The sequence below is a fragment of the Nicotiana sylvestris genome, chromosome 12 (assembly GCF_000393655.2).
Source record: "Nicotiana sylvestris chromosome 12, ASM39365v2, whole genome shotgun sequence".
Lineage (NCBI taxonomy): Eukaryota > Viridiplantae > Streptophyta > Magnoliopsida > Solanales > Solanaceae > Nicotiana > Nicotiana sylvestris.
Window position 1 is genome coordinate 101049277 of NC_091068.1, and position 20651 is coordinate 101069927.

Sequence of the window (20651 nt, forward strand, 5' to 3'; positions counted from 1 at the left end):
GTGTCAAACCTGTTCCAACGGCTATGGTTGTTCTAAAATGTTGCAAACCTTTTCAGGAACAGTACCAAATTGGCTATAAATATTCCTTCAAATCCCAGAATATTTACTTACGAAATTTTCTGATATTCTTCTTCTGCACAAAAATTTCAATGTGTTTTACAGCCTTCGAGTGGTTCGCTGTTCATCGACGTTTTTGGTACCAACACTCCGGTGAGTTAAATCGTTCTATCCTAGGAGGATATATTCCAGAACCTCGGGTACTTGAAGGGAATAATTTCTTTAAGGATACACTGTGTATTTAGTGGGCTCGATTTGTTCCTATATCGTTTTCAAAATTTATTTTGAAGTTCAAATACTGTTTTCGGAATTTATTTCTACTAACTTTCTATTTCTGTTTTTAGAAAGATTATTATTTTATTTATTTACAACAATACAGATTAATAACAATCTTAAAGAAATTATTTTATTATATTATGTATTCTATATTCTACTCCGTCTGAATTTTACTATTCTGATTTGAAGATATAAAAACTTTATCAGAGTATTGAAATTCAGAAAACGATTTGAAGAACATATAGACTTCATTGTTTTTCTGTAAAATATTATATAAAAACTTTGGTTGGTTTTTATTACGTACTGTTTATTGATTACAATATTATTTATTGTTCTGGTTTTTCCATTAATTGAACTCTTCTATTGTTGACAGTGAGAAATAACAATTGATAACGGAAATTCTTCTGTGACTGTTGGTGCAACGACGATAGCCTCATCAAGCTGCATTGTTGTTCCTCCGACCGAGAAACCGGGGAAATTTTCTGGAGCCAAGTTCAAAGGATGGCAACAAAGGGTGTTTTTCTGGCTTACCACACTTGGTATGCAGAAATTCACTATTGAAAAGCCTCCGGTGCCTGTTGCGGACATGCCGGACAATGAAAAGTTCATGATTGTTGAGGCATGGAAGCAGGCAGATTTTCTTTACAAAGGCTATATCTTAAGTGCTTTAGAGGATGACTTGTACAATGTGTACAGTGCAATGAATACTTCGAAAGAATTATGGGACGCACTTGAGAAGAAGTACAAGACAGAAGATGCATGCTTGAAGAAGTTCGTGGTTGCCAAGTTTCTAGACTATAAAACGATAGACAGCAAAACTATGGGAACCCAAGTTCAGGAGCTTCAACTTATTTTTCATGACCTTATTGCTGAAGGTATGGTCGTGAATGAAGCATTTCAAGTGGCTGCTATGATTGAAAAATTGCCTCCTTCGTGGAGAGATTTCAAGAACTATCTTAAGCACAAGCGCAAAGAAATGAAGTTGGAAAATCTTGTGATACGTCTAAAGATCGAGGAAGACAACAAAACAGCCGAGAAGAAGTCTCGTGGAAATTCAACGATCATGGGAGCTAATATAGTTGAGGAGAATGCTCCAAAAAGTAAGAAGAGGAAGAGGTATTCTGGACAAACTAAGGAGCATAACAAAAAGAAATTCAAGGACAGCTGCTACAATTGTGGAAAAGTTGGTCACAAAAGCCCTGATTGTCGTCTCCCTAAAAAGGATAATAAGAAGGGACAAGCCAACATAGTGGAGAAGAATGATGACATTGATGATCTTTGTGCAATGCTTTCGGAATGCAACCTAGTTGGAAATCCGAAGGAAAGGTGGATTGACTCTGGAGCCACTCAACATGTTTGTGCTGGCAAAGAAGCATTTGCGACTTACTCTACTGCTGGTCCCGAAGAAGAAATTTCCATGGGAAATAATGCAACAGCCAAGATTGAAGGTTATGGGAAGATATTCTTGAAGATGACTTCTGGTAAGGTGCTAACACTCAACAACGTTCTTCACGTTCTTACTATTATGAAGAATTTAGTTTCTACTTCTTTACTTGTAAAGAATGGATTCAAATGTTTGTTTGTTTCTGATAAAGTTGATGTAAGTAAGAACGAAATGTATGTTGGAAAAGGCTACCTCACGGATGGCCTTTTCAAACCCAATGTAATGGTTGTTGACAGTATGAATAAAATTTTAGCTTCTTCTTATTTATTGGAGTCAAATGATTTATGGCATATTCGTTTAGGACATATCAATTATAAGACCTTGCGGAAGTTAATTAATTTAGAAGTATTGTCTAAATTCGAGTGTAATAAATCGACATGTCAAATATGTGTTGAATCTAAGTTTGTAAAACATCCTTATAAATCTGTTGAAAGGAATTCAAATCCTTTAGACTTAATTCATACTGACATTTGCGATATGAAGTCGATACCATCTCGAGGTGGAAAAAAGTATTTTATTACTTTTATTGACGATTTCACTAGATATTGTTCTGTTTATTTGCTTAATAGTAAGGATGAAGCAATTGAAGCATTTAAGCAATACAAGAATGAAGTGGAGAATCAATTGAATAAAAAGATCAAAATGATTAGAAGTGATAGAGGTGGAGAATATGAATCTCCGTTTGCAGAAATATGTTCGGAATATAGAATTATCCATCAAACTACTGCACCTTACACACCTCAATCCAACGGAATTGCAAAAAGGAAAAATCGGACATTAAAAGAAATAATGAATTCTTTATTAATAAGTTCCGGATTACCGCAGAGTTTGGGGGGAGGGAAGTTATCCTTACAGCTAACCGAATACTCAACAAAGTATCCCACATCAAAACGCAATCTATTCCATATGAAAAATGGAAAGGAAGAAAACCCAACTTGAAATATTTCAAAGTGTGAGGGTGTCTAGCAAAGGTACAAGTTCCTTTACCTAAAAGGGTTAAAATCGGACCAAAAATAGTAGATTGTGTTTTCATTGGATATGCTACAAATAGTAAAGTATGTCGATTTTTGGTTCATAAATCCGATAATCCCGAGATTCATGTTAATACGGTAATGGAATCAGATAATGCTGAATTTTTTGAAAGCATCTATCCGTATAAAACTGAATGTGAGTCGTTAAGTGAAAGACCTAAACGACCTCGGGAAGAACCAAAGGAAAATACTCCAAGTATAGAAGATCCAAGGCGTAGCAAATGTCAAAGAACATCTACTTCCTTTGGACCAGATTTTGTGACATTCTTGCTTGAAAATGAGCCTCAAACTTTTAAAGCAGCTATGTCGTCTTCTGATTTAGCGTTTTAGAAAGAGGCGGTCAATAGTGAGATTCAATCAATTTTGGATAACCATACATGGGAATTGGTTGATCTTCCTCCGGAAAATAAACCTTTAGGTTCTAAATGGATCTTTAAACGAAACAGTAAAGCTGAAGGTACTATTGACAAATATAAGGCAAGACTTGTTGTCAAACGTTATAGACAAAAGGAAGGTCTTGATTACTTTGACACTTACTCGCTAGTAACAAGGATAACATCTATTAGGGTGTTAGTGGCACTAGCGGTCATGTATGGTCTTGAAATTCATCAAATGGATGTTAAAACAGCTTTCTTAAATAGAGAATTGGAGGAAGAGATTTACATGGAACAACCTGAGGGTTTTGTGGTTCCTGGTAAAGAAAAGAAAGTGTGCAAACTTGTTAAGTCGCTTTATGGACTTAAACAAGCACCCAAACAATGGCATACAAAATTTGACCAAACAATGTTGGCAAATGGATTTAAAATCACTCCAGGTCATGAAGTCATTGTTTATTTATATGTTGATGACATGTTGATAATGAGCAAAAGCATGACAGATATAAATGCTACAAAACGCATGTTGGCTAGCAAATTCGACATGAAAGACTTAGGAGTTGCTTATGTGATATTAGGAATCAGAATTCACAAGACTCCACAAGGTCTAGCATTTTCACAGTCTCACTACATTGAAAAGGTATTTGACAAGTTCAAGCATTTGGATTTCAAAATTGTCAAGACTCCAAGTGACGTGAGTTATGCACTTCAAAAGAATGAAGGTGAAAGTGACTCAAAACTGGACTATGTAAGAGTATTGGGAAGTTTGTTGTATATCATGAATTGTACTCGACCAGATATAGCATGTGCTATTAGCAAACTGAGTCGGTTTACAAGTAATCCCAATCAAATACATTGGATGGCAATGAAACGAGTTTTGGGATATATGAAACATACCTAAAATTATGCTTTGCATTATAACAAATATCTTTCCGTGATCGAGGGATATAGTGATGCAAACTGGATCACTGGATCATCTGAAATTAAATCTACGAGTCGATATGTTTTCACAATTGGGGTGGAGCATTATCTTGGAAATCATCCAAAAAACGTGCATCGCCCGTTCTATAATGGAATTTAAATCCATAGCTTTAAATAAGGCCGGTGAAGAAGCTGAATGGCTCCGGAATTTCTTGGAAGATATTTCATTTTGGCCCAAACCTTTGGCACCTATTTGTATATTTTGTGATAGTTAAGCGGCAATAGGTAGGGCAGGGAGCGGTATGTATAACAGAAAATCTCGTCATATTCGACGGAGACACAATACCGTTAGACAACTACTGTCTAGTGGTGTTATCATAATTGACTACGTAAAGTCAAGAGATAACGTGTCGGATCCACTTACAAAAGGTCTATCTAGAGAGGCAGTTGAAAGATCATCAAAGGGAATGGGGTTAAAGGCCTAGGACAAGTCATCATGGCGGTAACTCTACCTAGCAGACTAGAGATCCCAAGAGCTAGGTTCAAAGAGATCAAACAAAGTTATGAATGACGGTTCAACATTGTCAAATAACTCAACTCATTCTCGTGATGAAGACAATGTTCAAAAACGAGGTAAAGCATTAAGGCTTTTTGATGAGTCAATAAAGCTTAAAGCTTTTTAATGATTTGTTAAGTCTGGCAGGATATGACCAGATAGTGTGTCTTTAGGATTACACGTTTAGGAATCACCTATATGAGTGTGAAGTGTAAGCCACTTCAAGGGGAATGAAAGTAAAGGCCCATTCTCTAAGCACTCATGAAACCAGACGGTGTTCATGGCTGAAACGAACACAACCGTGAGAACTATAGATGGTTAAGGATTGATTGTGTGACTTATGTTGTCTAGGTATACAACAAAGGTCGACGGTTCAAAGATATCAAATCTACTGATTGACCGAGTATATCTGATATAAGTTCACTACGGAAAGTTCAAAGGGAAACCTACTTATCCAAATGCAATTAATTCTTGCATGTGAAACACGCACGCTCGTGCATTCCTTTAAGTTTATAGCCATTTCCCATTCATGTGGGGGATTGTTGGATTTTGTTATTTAATAACAAAAAAAGTGTGAATGGAAAATGGTGGGAAAATAAATGGAGGGAAGTGAAATTTTGAATGAGTTCACTTTACTAATGCACTTTGTCCATCATTGGTAGAAGGAAAGAAAATCTTTGTGTACATATAGAGAAGCTCATCTTTTGGCTCTTAAAGAGCTAAGAAGAAGGCAAGCCTCGCATCGTCGCCGTCGTGGCTCGCTCATTCGGCTCGGCTTCGGATTTGGATTTGGATTTGGTCAAAGATCGATTGATTGATTAATCTTTTTGAACAAATTTCTTTTCAAATATTTAATTAATTAATTAAAATTAATTAACGAAAATTCAAATCACCCATGACCCGCGACCCGGTCCGGTCCGGTCTAATTTTTTCTTTCCCGGATTATTTTAAATCCGTTTAATTTTCCTGCAATATTTCCAACAACTATGGCTGTTTTGAAACAGTGTCAAACCTGTTCAAACAGCTATGGCTGTTCTGAAGGTTGCAAACCTTTTCAGAAACAGTACCAAATTGGCTATAAATATTCCTTCAAATCCCAGAATATTTACTTACGAAATTTTCTGATAATCTTCTTCTTCTTCTACACAAAAATTCCAGTGTGTTTTACAGCCTTCAAGTGGTTCACTGTTCATCGGCATTTTTGGTACCAACACTCCGATGAGTTAAATCGTTCTATCCTGGGAGAATATATTCCAGAACCTCGGGTACTTGAGGGGAATAATTTTCTTAAGGACACACTGTGTATTTAATGGGCTCGATTTGTGCCTATACCGTTTTCAAAATTTATTTTGAAGTTCAAATACTGTTTTCAGAATTTATTTCTACTAACTTTCTGTTTCTGTTTTCAGAAAGATTATTGTTTTATTTATTTACAGCAATACAGATTAATAACAAAAAATGATATCCAGAAGTATTATTTCATTTTTTTTTTATTTCTTGGTTTATAATACCATCACATAAAATGCAAAATGAGAGAACAATATGTTCATGAACTCTCTCTCTCTCTATCTGTCTCTCTCTATAGCTCTCTTTGGAATAGTATATCTTGATAAGCAAGGGACTGTGAGAAAAGTATTAACAAACATGCAGCGCAACACCAAGGAAGTTACTTCTTAATTCAAGTCAAACGTTTTGATCAAATCACTTGAAGTTTCTCCATAAAATGGAGAAACTATCACCTCCTTTGTTTCAACTGAGAATAATATTCTGTCCTGCACAAACAAATCATTTCCTTCTTAATTCATTTGTTCATAGAGATTTCCAAGTCCAATTCTTTCCCTACATACTTACATATTGAAGCATAAAACATAAGTTTGTGACATGTTACTATGTTTTATCTAGGCAAGATTAGTTATTTAACCTCCCTTCTTTATCTAATTTTCTTCATATTCACACTTTTCTTGGAAGGTTTTTTTGTTATTAGGGTGGATTGCCTGAATTTCAGCTACGCAAATTTCCCCAAGCAAAACGAAAATGATTTCATCACTACTAATTATTCCTTCATAGGATTGAATGCTGCTATGCAAGTAACAGGCGATGCTCGTGGAACTACTATCACAAACTTATCTGGAAGAATATGGTATCATCAGCCTTTCAAGTTATGGAATCGAAAGAAGGACATCACAGCATCGTTTAATTCCACGTTTGTGATTAATATCACTCCTCAGAGTAATCCATGGGGTGAAGGATTAGCTTTCATATTGACAAAGGAAAGTGGTCTTTATTCCATCCCAGATAATAGTGATGGACAATGGCTTGGAATTGTGAATGCAAGTACAAATGGATCTTTATCAAACAACATTTTTGCAGTTGAATTTGACACAAGGAAAAGTTACTTTGAAGATCTTGATGATAATCATGTTGGCATTGACATAAACAGCATCTATTCTATCAATCAAGCTTCTTTAACCGACCGTGGTGTTAATCTTTCACGAGCTATTGATGTTATAGCAAGTGTTGAGTATGATGGAGAATCAAAGATCTTGAATGTTTATGCATTCATGAGTAATCAGACTGGGGACTTTAACGCGAGAAATCCCATCATTTCCATGCCTCTTGATCTTTCCTATCTTCCCGAGGATGTTTTCGTGGGATTTTCAGCTTCAACTGGGATATATACTCAGCTGAACTGCATAAAGGCATGGAATTTTACAAGCATAGAAATTGGTAATGATAATGATGGTAGCCTATTATGGTTGTGGATCTTGATACCAATAATATCGGTTCTGGTTATGTTTCTTGGCGGGGTTTTTATATATTTCACCTGGAGGAGGAAAAAGAAGAGGATGCAAGTGATAGATCAAGATGAGAAAATAGAGATACTGATTCGGAGTTCAGCTACTGCACCACAGAGATTCCAGCTAAAGGACTTGAAACGAGGGACCGGGAGCTTTGATCCCAGGAACATTCTTGGAAGAGGAGGATGTGGAGTAGTGTTCAAAGGGTTGCTAGCTGATAAAGAGGTAGCTGTGAAGAGATTCTTTAGAGATTCAAGTCAAGGGGCAAAAGATCTCATAGCAGAAGTCACAACCATTGGCAATCTCCACCACAAAAACCTTGTCAAATTGATAGGATGGTGCTATGAAAGCAATGAACTCCTTGTGGTCTATGAGTTCATGCCAAATGGGAGCTTAGACAAGTTGATATTTTGTGAAGAAAAAGGTGAAATCAGAGAAGGGTTGAGCCTGAGTTGGGAAAAAAGACGTGTCATTATCTGTGGCATAGCTCAAGCACTGGATTATCTGCATAATGGGTGCGCGAAAAGAGTACTTCATAGGGACATAAAAGCCAGCAATATCATGCTTGACTCAGAACTCAATGCTCGGTTGGGAGATTTTGGATTGGCTAGGACAGTTCAAGTGAGTGGAATGACTCACCATTCGACGAAAGAGATAGCTGGAACTCTTGGCTATATGGCTCCAGAGAGTTTCCTTATAGGCCGAGCCACAGTTGAGACAGATGTGTTTGCATTTGGAGTGCTCATTCTTGAAGTTGCCTGTGGTCGAAAACCTGGAAACCAAAATGAGGAGAATATCTACAGCAACAGAATCATTGAATATGTGTGGGATCTCTATAAGAGTGAAAGGATCATTGATGCCATAGATGTTCGATTGGATAGAGAATTTGATGAAGGGCAAGCTGAATGTGTGTTAATGTTAGGATTGGCTTGCTGCCAGCCGAATCCATATGAGAGGCCAAGCATGAAAACTGCTTTACAGATTCTAACAGGGGAATCAGTTTTACCAACTATTCCTACTGAGAAACCTGCATTTGTGTGGCCAGCTAGAGCTCCATCGTCGAATGATGCTGCAGGTGACTCTCTCATGGAAGGCCAACTTACACCAATTACAGTTCTCAGTGGCAGATGATACCTTCTATGCCTTAGGTTTGTCTGATTGGAATGCAGATTCTGAGGAACCTCAACATTGTTCAAACTTAAGTGCTCATATAATCTGCTGTCAAAACAGCTAACTATTTAGGAGGCAAAATATACTTGTAATTTCACATTAGCAAGGCAAGAATGTTGCCTTTTTTTTTTTGTGTGTGTGTGTGTGTTGGGAAGGGAAGGTTCCTTCTTCAGAGAGAAGTGCTTCTGCATTGTAAATAGTTTTCCTTGTAGATAATGATATAGTCAACTTGAACATTTATCATTTGTTTGTCCATATATGTCAACCTAATCTGTTATTCTCAAAAATATTTTAAACTGCTCCACTCATTTCCTTACTAATTTTGGGCAGGTCATCATAACTGAAAACATTTCTCAAGATCATCAATAACTGTATACCAAAGATTCTACATTGTTTGTCTGTCGTAAGTTAAATCCTTGCCGGAATTCACTGGTATCAAGCAAATAAGACGAATGGATTAATCCACGCATCAGATTTCGTCAAGTAAAAACTGAAAACAAAAAGTAGCCACTAGATGAGTTACTGCTACAAACCATACATGTTCTACCAAGCCACAAAGACATTAAGAAAACTACACAATTAATCACTTGAAGATCCATCATCATCTTCATGCTCTGCCACAACCTTCTCGAGGAAACTCTTTCGTACTCCATCCAAAACAGCTTCTCTGGATTGTTCATGTTTTCTACGTCCATCATTTAGTACAGGATCCGATTGGCAGAGTGTTAGTGCAACACCTAAAACCGAATAGATGAAGAGCAATCATATCAACTGACAAGCCAGCAAATAGTATTAAAAGAAGCAAATTGCTACCAGAACAATTTGATAAAAGCAAACCTAATACCTGATAAAACACTAGAAAAGAAAACACTAAAACCATGCACAAAGACGAAAAGTTGCTATAGAAATACATGTGGAAATAACTAGCCGAAAACGGTTAGATGCAGCAGACAAAACCTTCCTGAAAACAGGGCAAGGTCCAAAATTGTCTTAAAAGTGCAGGCAAACTTAGCAAGAGAACAGCTACCAACATAACCAAGAAACTGATGAAGATTAATAGTCATGTCTAATGTTGTGCACACCTCTGCTTTCAGCAAATGTTTTATATAAGAGAAGATATATGCCTTACAACATTAAAAGGAATTCAAGAGACACTCAACCTTTGTCTAAATATGAGTAGGCAAAAAGAGGTAACACGTGAAACTTTCCCAAAAGAATGTCAGCACGTCAAGAACGTTTTGAACGTAAATGGGCATATTTCCACCTACTACACTGACGCCAAATAAATGCAAGATACCAGAAAGAATACCACATATCAATCAGCCATGTTAGTAGCTTTATGACTGCACCTTATTAATCTATCACCCTAAGGACTCCAGTAATCTCTACCCTTTCATCTTTCTGTACAGTGCATGCACAACTATATAAAGAAATGAAGCTCTTCTTTCTCTTGCACACTTGTAATAATAAAAATTAAGTCTCACTTCTCAGGACGATGCCTAGTGCAAAGAGATGAAACTAGCTAGTCATGTGTAAATGACAAAGTAACAGAATACATCAAGTATAAAATAGCTGGAATGTGAAAAGTGTTATAAAATATAACCCAAAATAACAATAAAAGTGAAGAAAATATGTCATGGAATATGTCATTGAACATACAAAATATGTCATTGAATATGTCATTAAACATTTGAGATGAAGATCATGGAAGAAGAGTAGACATCCACCATAATGTGATATTTATCATAACACTCCCCCTTGGATGTCCAAAGATAATGTGCCTCGTTAAAATCTTATTAGGAAAAAAAACTCTATGAAAAAAAAATCCTAGTGAAGGAAAAAGAGTACACATGTTTAGAAATACGTCTTTTGGTTGCCTCGTTAAAAACCTGGCAAGGAAAACCCAGTGGGACAAAACCTTGTAAGGGAAAAAGAGTACAACGCGTATTAACTCCCCCTGATGAGAGCATCAACTCACATCCTTGAGTCTTCGCATCCCAATTTTGTACACTAGTTTCTTGAAGGTTGATATTGGTAGAGATTTGGTGAACAAATCAGCCATATTATCACTTGAACGAATTTGTTACACATTGATATCACCATTCTTTTGAAGATCATGTGTAAAAAATAACTTTGGGGAAATGTGCTTTGTCCTATCTCCTTTTATGAATCCTCCCTTCAATTGGGCTATGCATGCTGCATTGTCTTCATACAAAATTGTGGGTAGTTTTTCACACTTAAAACCACATTTGTCTCGGATAAGATGTATTATAGACCTCAACCAAATACATTCTCGACTTGCTTCATGAATAGCAATTATTTCAGCATGATTAGAAGAAGTAGCCACGATTGATTGCTTAGTCGATCGCCAAGATATGGAAGTGCCGCCACATGTAAACACATAACCTGTTTGAGATCGAGCCTTATGCGGGTCAGATAAATACCCAGCATCGACATAACCAACAAGATCGGGATTGCAATCATTGCCATAAAATAAGCTCATATCGGTAGTCCCTTTTAGATATCGCACTATGTGTTTGATCCCATTCCAGTGTCTCCTTGTAGGAGCAGAGCTATATCTTGCTAAGACATTAACCGAAAAAGTTATGTCAGGCCTTGTAGTGTTAGCAAGATACATTAGTGCACCAATTGCACTAAGATATGGTACTTCAGGACCAAGAAGCTCTTCATTCTTTTCTTGAGGTCGAAACGGGTCCTTATTCACATCAAGTGATCGAACAATCATCGGAGTACTTAATGGATGTGCTCCATCCATGTAAAACCGTTTCAATACCTTTTTAATGTAGGCAGATTGATGAACAAAAATCTCATTTGTCAAATGTTCAATTTGCAAACCGAGACATAATTTTGTCTTTCCGAGATCTTTCATCTCGAATTCCTTCTTTAAATAATCAATTGTTTTTTGGAGTTCTGTAGGAGTTCCAATAAGGTTTATGTCATCAACATATACGGCAAGTACAACAAATTCCGATGTTGTTTTCTTTATAAAAACACATGGACAAATGGCATCATTTATATAACCCTTCTTTAATAAATACTCACTAAGACGGTTATACCACATTCTTCCTGATTGCTTTAGACCATACAAAGATCTTTGCAATTTGATTGAAAATGTTTTCCGGGAATTTGAATTCTGTGCGTTAGGCATTTTAAATCCCTCGGGAATTTTCATGTATATCTCATTATCAAGTGAGCCGTAAAGGTAGGCTGTAACTACATCCATTAAATGCATGTCAAGCTTTTCATGGACAGCAAAACTAATGAGATAACGGAATGTTATAGCATCCATAACAGGAGAATATGTCTCTTCATAATCGACACCAGGCCTTTGAGAAAATCCTTGTGCAACAAGGCGTGCCTTATATCTTTGTACCTCATTTTTCTCATTCCTTTTGCATACAAAGACCCATTTGTAGCCAACAGGCTTAACACCATTAGGTGTTTGGACTACAGGCCCAAAAACTTCACGTTTTGCAAGTGAACTTAACTCTAATTGGATTGCTTCTTGCCATTTTGGCCAATCAAGTCTTTGTCGACATTCTCCAACAGATTGAGGTTCAAGATCCTCACTTTCTTGCATAATGCTAGATGCAACATTATATGCAAAGATGTAATCTGCCACTATATCCATTCGATTCAAATTTGTCTCAATATCGATTGGATTTATTGATAGTTCCTTATTTTCTTGAGTCTCAGGCTCATTGATTTCCTCATGAATCTCAGGATTGGTTAAATCGTGAATTTCTTTATGAGACTCTTTCGTAGTGTCATCTTGATCATTTGTTTTTCTTTTTCTAGGATTTCGATCCTTAGAACCTAATGGTCTGCCACGTTTTAGGCGTGCTTTTGACTCATTAGCTATGACACTAGAAGATTGTCCAATAGGGACATCAATACGGATTGGAACATTCTCTGCAGGGATATGTGATTTTGTTATCCTTTTCAAATCCGTAAATGCATCTGGCATTTGATTTGCTATTTTCTGCAAATGAATAATATTTTGCACCTCTGTGTCACAAATAGATGCACGTGGATCAAGATGAGACAATGATGTATTTTTCCACAAAATTTCACGTTTTGTTTCACTAATTTTGGGGAAAATGCCTCATCGAATCGACAATCTGCAAAACGAGCAGTGAACAAATCTCCCGTTAATGTTTCAAGGTAATGAATAATGGAGGGTGATTCAAACCCAACATATATTCCTGACCTTCTTTGGGGACCCATCTTGGTGCGATATGGGGGTGCTACAGGCACATATACAGCGCATCCAAAAATTCTTAGATGAGATATATTAGGTTCATGACCCAAAACTAATTGCAAGGGGGAATATTTGTGATAATTTGTCGGTCTGTGACGAATTAGCATTGCTGCATGTAAAATGGCGTGACCCCAAACAGAAGTGGGCAACTTCGTTTTCATGAGTAACGATCTTGCTATCAATTGCACACGTTTAATTAAAGACTCTGCAAGGCCATTTTGAGTGTGAACATGAGCTACAGGATGTTCCACTTTTATCCCAATTGATAAGCAATAATCATTAAATGCTTGGGATGAAAACTCAGCAGCATTATCAAGTCTAATAGACTTAATTGGATTATCGGGAAATTGTGCCCGTAATCGGATTATTTGTGCCATTAATTTTGCAAACGCGAGGTTGCGAGATGAAAATAGGCATACATGAAACCATCTAGAGGATGCATCTATTAAGACCATAAAATATCTAAACGACCCACTAGGTGGGTGAATAGGTTCGCAAATGTCCCCTTGTATACGTTCTAAAAACGCAGGGGACTCAATCCCAACCTTTGTTGGTGATGGTCTTATAATTAACTTGTCTTGATAACAAGAAGTGCAAGAAAATTCATTATTTAAAAGAATTTTCAAATTCTTTAATGGATGCCCATTTGAGTTTTCTATGATTCGTCTCATCATAATTGATCCAGGATGGCCCAATCGATCATGCCAAAGTACAAAAGTATTGTAAGCAGTAACCTTTTGGTTTAAGGTAGAATGTGCCTCAATTGCACTAATTTTTGTCCAATACAGGCCACAAGATAAAGATGGGAACTTCTCAATAATTCTTTTCTGGCCAGAGACATTCTTGGTAACGATGAGATATTCCATATTATTCTCATCTATTGTCTCAATATGAAATCCATTTTTGCGGATATCTTTAAAACTCAACAAGTTCCTCTTGGACTTGGAGGAGAACATTGCATTCTCAATGATAATTATTGTTCCCATAGGCAGAGTTATAGTAGCTCTTCCAGAGCCTTCAATTAGATTACTACTACCAGAAATTGTAGTAATATCTGCCTTACACATACTTAAATGAGAGAAATATTTCTTCTCTTTGAATATTGTATGTGTCGTACATGAATCAATTAAGCAAATATTTTTATAATTGAACTTTGATCCAAGTTTGCTTTGAAAGATATCTATATTTGTTTCCCATAGTTTGACATACAAAAGAAGTATATGAATAAATATTAGTATTTTTAGAGAAAAATGGAAAAGAAATAAAGTTAAACCAATAATTTAATAGTAGCCTTTAATGCATTTTCTGGCAAATTCTAATTATTATACAAATAATTATGTAAAAATAATACAAGTACACATATGACTAATACAACTACAACAAATTTATTTACAAGTATAAATTATTTGCATTTTCCTACACATTGTATGAAACATAATTGATCCGTGTAAGAAAAGAACATACTCATAAAAAAATTAAGGGTGAAGTAACAAAAGTTGTTCCAGGGTGCTTGTAAACCTTTTCTTAAAGAGAATTAAAGCAATGTATGGGAAAGTTAAAATCGTTAAAATATCATTGAGACTAGAATACTAATTAATAGGATATTACTCATTGTTTGTGAAATTTATAAAATTTCGGAAATAAAAATATTCTTAAGAACTACATAAGAAGAATTATAGAGTGCAATAAAAATTACGAGATGTTTATTCATTACATACTACGAATAGAAAAGCATAAAAATTAAATTGCTCAATCATCTCTAACCACAGATCCATCACCGATCAAGTGGTTTATTTTTTCATCAGGGTGCTCAAAAAAATCTGCCACATCCAAGTGGGTGATGTCAAATTCATTATCATAGACAAGATTGGCTTCAGAGCCTTTATTCTTCAGAGATGTTTGATAAAGCTCAACCAAATGTTTTGGTATGCGACAAATTTTTGCCCAATGCCCTTTTCCACCGCAACGATAGCATTTAGTTTCTGAACCCTCTGCATTTCGCTTCTTATCTTTACCTTTCCATTTTTGGAAGTTATTTTTCGGTGGAGGATAATTAACGCCAGGAAAATTTCTTCCTTGGACATGGCCACGACCACGACCGCGACCACGACCACGAATATGGCCACGACCTTTTCCACGATTAGCATAATGGGAATACACCTCATCCTCTTTAGGCAATGGTGTAGACCCAGTGGGTCGATTTTCATGATTTCTCATAAGCAATTCATTGTTTCGTTCAGCCACAAGTAGAAGAGAAATCAACTGAGAGTACTTTGTGAAGCCTTTCTCTCGGTACTGCTGTTGTAAGACCATATTGGAAGCATGAAACGTTGTAAACGTTTTTTCAAGCATATCATAGTCACTGATATTATCTCCACAGAGTTTCAATTTGGAAGTAATTCTAAACATAGCAGAATTATATTCAGAAACAGACTTAAAGTCTTGGAGCCTAAGATGAGCCCAATCATATCGTGCTTGTGGAAGAGTGACCCAACTTTAAGTTGTCATATCTTTCCTTTAAACCATTCCACAAAACAAATGGATCTTTCACTGTGAGATATTCAATTTTCAACCCTTCATCAAGGTGATGGCGCAAGAAAATCAAGGCCTTAGCACAGTCTTGTGTAGATGCTTTATCTTTATCTTTAATGGCGTCTCCAAGACCCATTGCATCTAAATGGATTTCAGCATCCAATACCCATGTCATATAGTTCTTGCCCGAAATTTCAAGGGCAACGAACTTTCTTTTCATAATATCAGACATTTAAAAAAATACAAATTTGAGAAAAATTATACCTTAATTTTCTCAAAGATCTTCTTGAGATGGTAGAGCCTCGTGTTGATAACGTGTTATAAAATATAACCCAAAATAACAATATAGAACAAGCAAAACAAACTAAGAGATATGGATAGAAAGAGAGGAAGAGAGATTCTTATTTCTTCTTCAATTGTGTGTATTTTTCTATCTATTACAAGGCATTTATATAGGCATAAAAGTGAAGAAAATATGTCATGGAATATGTCATTGAACATACAAAATATGTCATTGAATATGTCATTAAGCATTTGAGATGAAGATCATGGAAGAAGAGTAGACATCCACCATAATGTGATATTTATCATAACAAAAAGAAAGATGACAATTCTTTTAGTCAGTCCTCTATATCTTCTAGTCAATCTTCTGTTAGATGTTTAATAAAAATTCAGCCCTGTGAATGGTGCCTTTTCATTCTAAATTTAGGTAGAAAGGGAAGAGGTTGTCCTTAACTTCTCCTTATGTGACATTGTATATGGAACATAGGGAGTGATTACTTTTTTAATTTTTTATATAACGAGAAACACATTGCTTGATCTCTTGAATAACTTCCATAGGAGGAGAAAATTGTGAAGCCTTATCATCTAGAACTCAACATGAAAAGCCATACAAAATATCTCCACAGGACCTCAGACACAGCTGTAAAAAAGCCATCGAATTAATTATCCATTAAAAGATCAAATGAAAGAAAGGAGTTGGCACAGACAGTAAAAACTCCACCAGGGCATGCAAAAATATTGCAAGAAAAAGAAGGACAGGAGAAAGGGGCGAGGGACAGACACAATGAGAACATAACTTCAGGTATGCATCTCCGACCAAAATTGTGAAGTCCAACGTAGTTTGACTTCAGTGCACCATTGTTGTAAACCAAAACAGTAGGAAGATTACGATCTGGGTAGTTTGAGATGCAATCTGTAGAGATAATTTTGACAAATTTTGTTGCAGGATATCTCATTGCTAGTTCTTCTAAGCATTGTAACAGTATCTGACATCCTGAATATCTATCAAAGAGAGAGACATCAACAAAGGACAGGCACAGGGTTAAAATTGAAGAAAGAAAGTTACCAAGTACAGATAAAACATATTTGAAGATTGAATGGATAACTAAATAAGGAGATGAACGTAATAATTACCCATCCTTATAAAGAAGCACAACCACCCAAGTATCATCTGGAGCTTGGGAAACCTCCCGCACAAAATGTGATCCAGAAATCGGTAACACTGCTCCAAATCGTGCAATCTTAGCAGCTTCTCTTATCTCAGCCAACTTCTTCTTCCTATAGCATTTGAAAACAAGAAAAAAAGAATATAAGAACCGCTCAACTCCATCTCAATTCTCAAGCTTAATGGTCATTCTTTATAATGCCCTCCAAACTCTAACTTCACGATAGCTTGATAAGCACATATTATTTCTAATAAAATGTTATTAAGTTAACATCCATAGTCTAGAATTTATAGGGAGAGTAGCTTATACGTTTACAACAAAGAAATTGAACTAATCTAGAAATGAAATGACTCAAGAAACCTAGTTGGAGCATCATTGTGAACATTGATTTGGAGTTTATTCCACTTGTGACTCATATCTTTAGCCAAGAGTACTTACGTTTCTTACTTATCAGGATTTCCTTTTTTCTTTTTTCTTTTTTTTTTTTTTTTTGGGGGGGGGGGGTGAGGAAGGAGTCAAAGATAAGTGTATGTCATAAATCCTTTTTATTTTGGGAGCTTTATTCTTGGATTTTAGTGCAGAATACTTCGAGTTACCAGTTGTAGACAAGTCCTAAACAAGTTATTTCCCGCATATTTTACCATGTCTGCTTGGACTGTTCTTCTCCAACCTTTTAACCTAGTAAAGTGAATATGACAATGCTTTCCTTAGTTAACTCTCATTCAACTAGAAGCTCAGGAGTCAAATATACAAACCAAAGGACAACTATGATCCCTACAAGAACAAACATCACTATGGTGATATCATGCATTCAAAAGAAATCATCTTTCAGTTAAGGATGTCCATGAGTTCAAAGAAAAAACTTCTTTAAGACCAAAGATTCCCCCTTTTCGTCTTAAGGGGTCCACAAAATCAAAATAATTAGGTGTCATGCGAAAGATAGTAAATCGAATCTTGAACGACGATAAATCAGATAACAAAAGAGACACAAATATTTAATGTGTTAGTTCGGTCAATTTGAACTACGTTCACATGGATAATACAAAATATCAAAATACGTGGCACACTAACACTTGTCCCAAAAAATTAAGCGGCAATGAACTGAAAAAGAAGGGACTTGAACGGATTTCTTTTTTAATATCCTAAAGGGGTCTTTCAGGAGCGATCCAAAAGAATAATTAAGGAATCAAAGTGCGAAAATTGAAAATAAAAAAAAGGGGAAGAAGGGCGAAACCTGTATTCTTGGAGGAAGCGATCGTCGTTGAGTTGGGGATCATCTTCAAGTTCATCAAGTTCATCTTGGGTCTTTTCATCTATCCAATCTTTGTCTTTAGGCTTGGAATTGGAAGTTTCAGGAGTAAAAGGTGGAGGCTTAAAAGCAGGGGGTTTTGGAGGGTGATTTCCAAGCTTCCTTTGAATGTCATCCCATTGTGTTGAAGCTCCTTCTACATCCTTCTATCCGAAACAGTGGTATTTAAAAACCGACTAAACCAACCGAACCGTACGGTACCAAATTGAATTTTTGATTCCTTTAAATAAAACCGTAGATTTTTATATAAATTTATAACCGTACCGATAATTAGAATAAATTTTTTATTTTATAAAAATAAATCGAAAAAATACTGAACCGTACCGAACAAATTTACATATGAAAATTATATTTATATATTAAGTTCAAAAATAATAAAACATTACATTTTCCTTGGGTATTGGAATTATGAAAACAATTTCGAGACAACAAGTAATAATCGCAAAACATAATTCTCAAACCTATTATGCTACTCCTATTGAAACTAAATTATTTCCAACATATTCACTAGCAAGACACAAGTTATTTAGCGGTTATCAGTAGCAAACTACAATGCATTGATTATGTTTCCTTTCGTATGATCTAGATTTATCTTTTTGAATATTTAATCTTCTATAGATTTTATTCTTGAGTCTCAGTTCCAACTTGGTTAATATCTTTCCACTCGTGTGATTTATATTTTTTTACATTAATTTGTTTAGTTTCTTTTACGTTGTTATAGAGTAGTTGATGGATCTTTACTCTAGCCATCTTTTATATTTTCTTAATTTATCACCCTTTAAAATGTAAAAATATCTAGAGAGATTTGTTAAGTCCTAAAAAAGTATGTATGTTATTACATTTTACTTTATGTTATTGCATTCTACTTCTACTAGTGACTTTTATATGATATTTTAAAAAAATACAGAAAATTAACCCAACCGTACCGATACCGAAGAGGAACCGATATAATTGGGACGGTTTCGAAAAGTCTAATTTTGATTATACATAATAGAATAATCAAAAAATTAGTATGGTACAAAATTTACAAAATAACCGACCGAACTGAACCATTAACACCCCTTGGATGAACCTCTTTAAAATTACCGTTTATATTTTGACCTTACTAAGAAATTTTAAAAAAAAAAATTGCATCAGAACTTTAGAGCACACTAATTAGAATTTTAAAGCACATTGGTCACAATTTTGAAGCACAAGGAATCCTGCTTTCAGCCATAACGCGAAAAGTTCAGGTGATCATTCAGAATTTTGTGACGATCATCATAACTTATAAAATTATGGTGACCGCACACAACAATAACGATCCAGTAGAATTCTATTAGTGGGGTTTAGGGATAGTAGTATGTACGCAGACCTTACCCCAATCACAAAGAAGTAGAAAGGTTGTTTCCGAAAAACTCTCGGCCCAAGAAGACAAAAAGAGATAATATCAGTACCACCAATAGAAAATATAGGAAAAATAACATCATGAAAATATGAAAGTAGATGCAAAGTAAAAACGATAGACGGTACATAGACCCGACACTATGGAAAACAAAATAGTAGTAAGACACAACATTGTCACTAGCTGACTTCGACAGAAACCCTACCAGAGTAACCTCACGAAGGGACAAAGTAAGAAAAAACTCAACTATCTCCTAATCTACAACCCTAATACTCGACCCCCACAGCTTCCTACCAAGGGTCATGTCCTCGAAAATCTGAAGTCTCCCCATGTCCTGCCTGACCACCTATCCCCAATACTTCTTAGGAGGTCCTCTACCTCTTCTCATGCCCTCCAAAACCAGCCGCCCACACCTCCTTACTGGAGCATCTGGGCTTCTCTTTTGTACGTGTCTGAACCATCTGAGCCTTGCTTCTCGCATCTTGTCATCAATGAGAGCCACGCCTACCTTATCTGAAATATCTTCATTCCTAATCTTATCCATCCTAGAGTGCCCGCACATCCACCTCAACATCCCCATTTCTGTTACTTTCATTTTCTGGATATGTGAGTTCTTAACAGGCCAACACTCAGCCTTATACATCATGGCCGGTCTAACCACCGCTTTGTAAAACTTACCTTTGAGTATCGGTGGCACTCTCTTGTCACACAGAACTCCAGATGCTAACCTCCACTTCATCCACTCCACCCTAATACGGTGTGTGCTATATGGCGACCGTCAGAATTCTGACAAATCGCCATAAGACATGCCGAAGAAATTCTGACTAACATGGTTCAAAAATTTGATTGGAGACTATTTTCCCATGACTTTCTACCAGGGTAAAAATTTAAAGGGTGGCACCAAATAATTATATTTGTGCAACTGATTTACTCAAAAGAAATCTTTTTCTTTTATAACAATCATGTCGGTCAGCTTGTTTACACCTCGACTATTCCACATATCATTTGTTTACCGAATAACTTTGCCTACCAAAGCTCAAAAGAACATGCCGTTCTTTACAATGTATTG

General features: G+C 36.0%; 2 protein-coding genes across 2 annotated transcripts; one reads left to right on the forward strand and one right to left on the reverse strand.

Annotated features, from left to right (window-relative positions):
• The first annotated feature begins 6404 nt into the window (after positions 1 to 6404).
• LOC104221940 (probable L-type lectin-domain containing receptor kinase S.5) lies at positions 6405 to 8799 on the forward strand. The gene has a single exon (XM_009773101.2). It carries the CDS (start codon positions 6549 to 6551, stop codon positions 8586 to 8588), a length of 2040 nt encoding a protein of 679 aa, XP_009771403.1. The 5' UTR covers positions 6405 to 6548; the 3' UTR covers positions 8589 to 8799.
• A 165-nt stretch (positions 8800 to 8964) lies between these two features.
• On the reverse strand, positions 8965 to 20162 carry LOC104229841 (uncharacterized). Its single transcript, XM_070164142.1, has 5 exons — positions 20004 to 20162; positions 18124 to 18344; positions 16858 to 17001; positions 16505 to 16725; positions 8965 to 9364 (listed from the first exon to the last, which is right to left on the reverse strand). Exons 1-5 carry the CDS (start codon positions 20160 to 20162, stop codon positions 9207 to 9209), a joined length of 903 nt encoding a protein of 300 aa, XP_070020243.1. The 3' UTR covers positions 8965 to 9206.
• Between the last annotated feature and the right edge of the window lie 489 nt (positions 20163 to 20651).

Excerpts from the sequence above, each read along its gene's own strand:
- LOC104221940 (XM_009773101.2), top strand. The coding sequence starts at position 6,549 with ATGTTTTATCTAGGCAAGATTAGTTATTTAACCTCCCTTCTTTATCTA.
- LOC104229841 (XM_070164142.1), bottom strand. The coding sequence starts at position 20,162 with ATGGGGATGTTGAGGTGGATGTGCGGGCACTCTAGGATGGATAAGATT. Across the intron at positions 18,345-20,003 it reads AGAGAAGCCCAGATGCTCCA|AAGGATGTAGAAGGAGCTTC; the intron begins GTAAGGAGGTGT and ends TGTTTCGGATAG. Across the intron at positions 16,726-16,857 it reads GTGCTTCTTTATAAGGATGG|ATATTCAGGATGTCAGATAC; the intron begins GTAATTATTACG and ends TCTCTTTGATAG.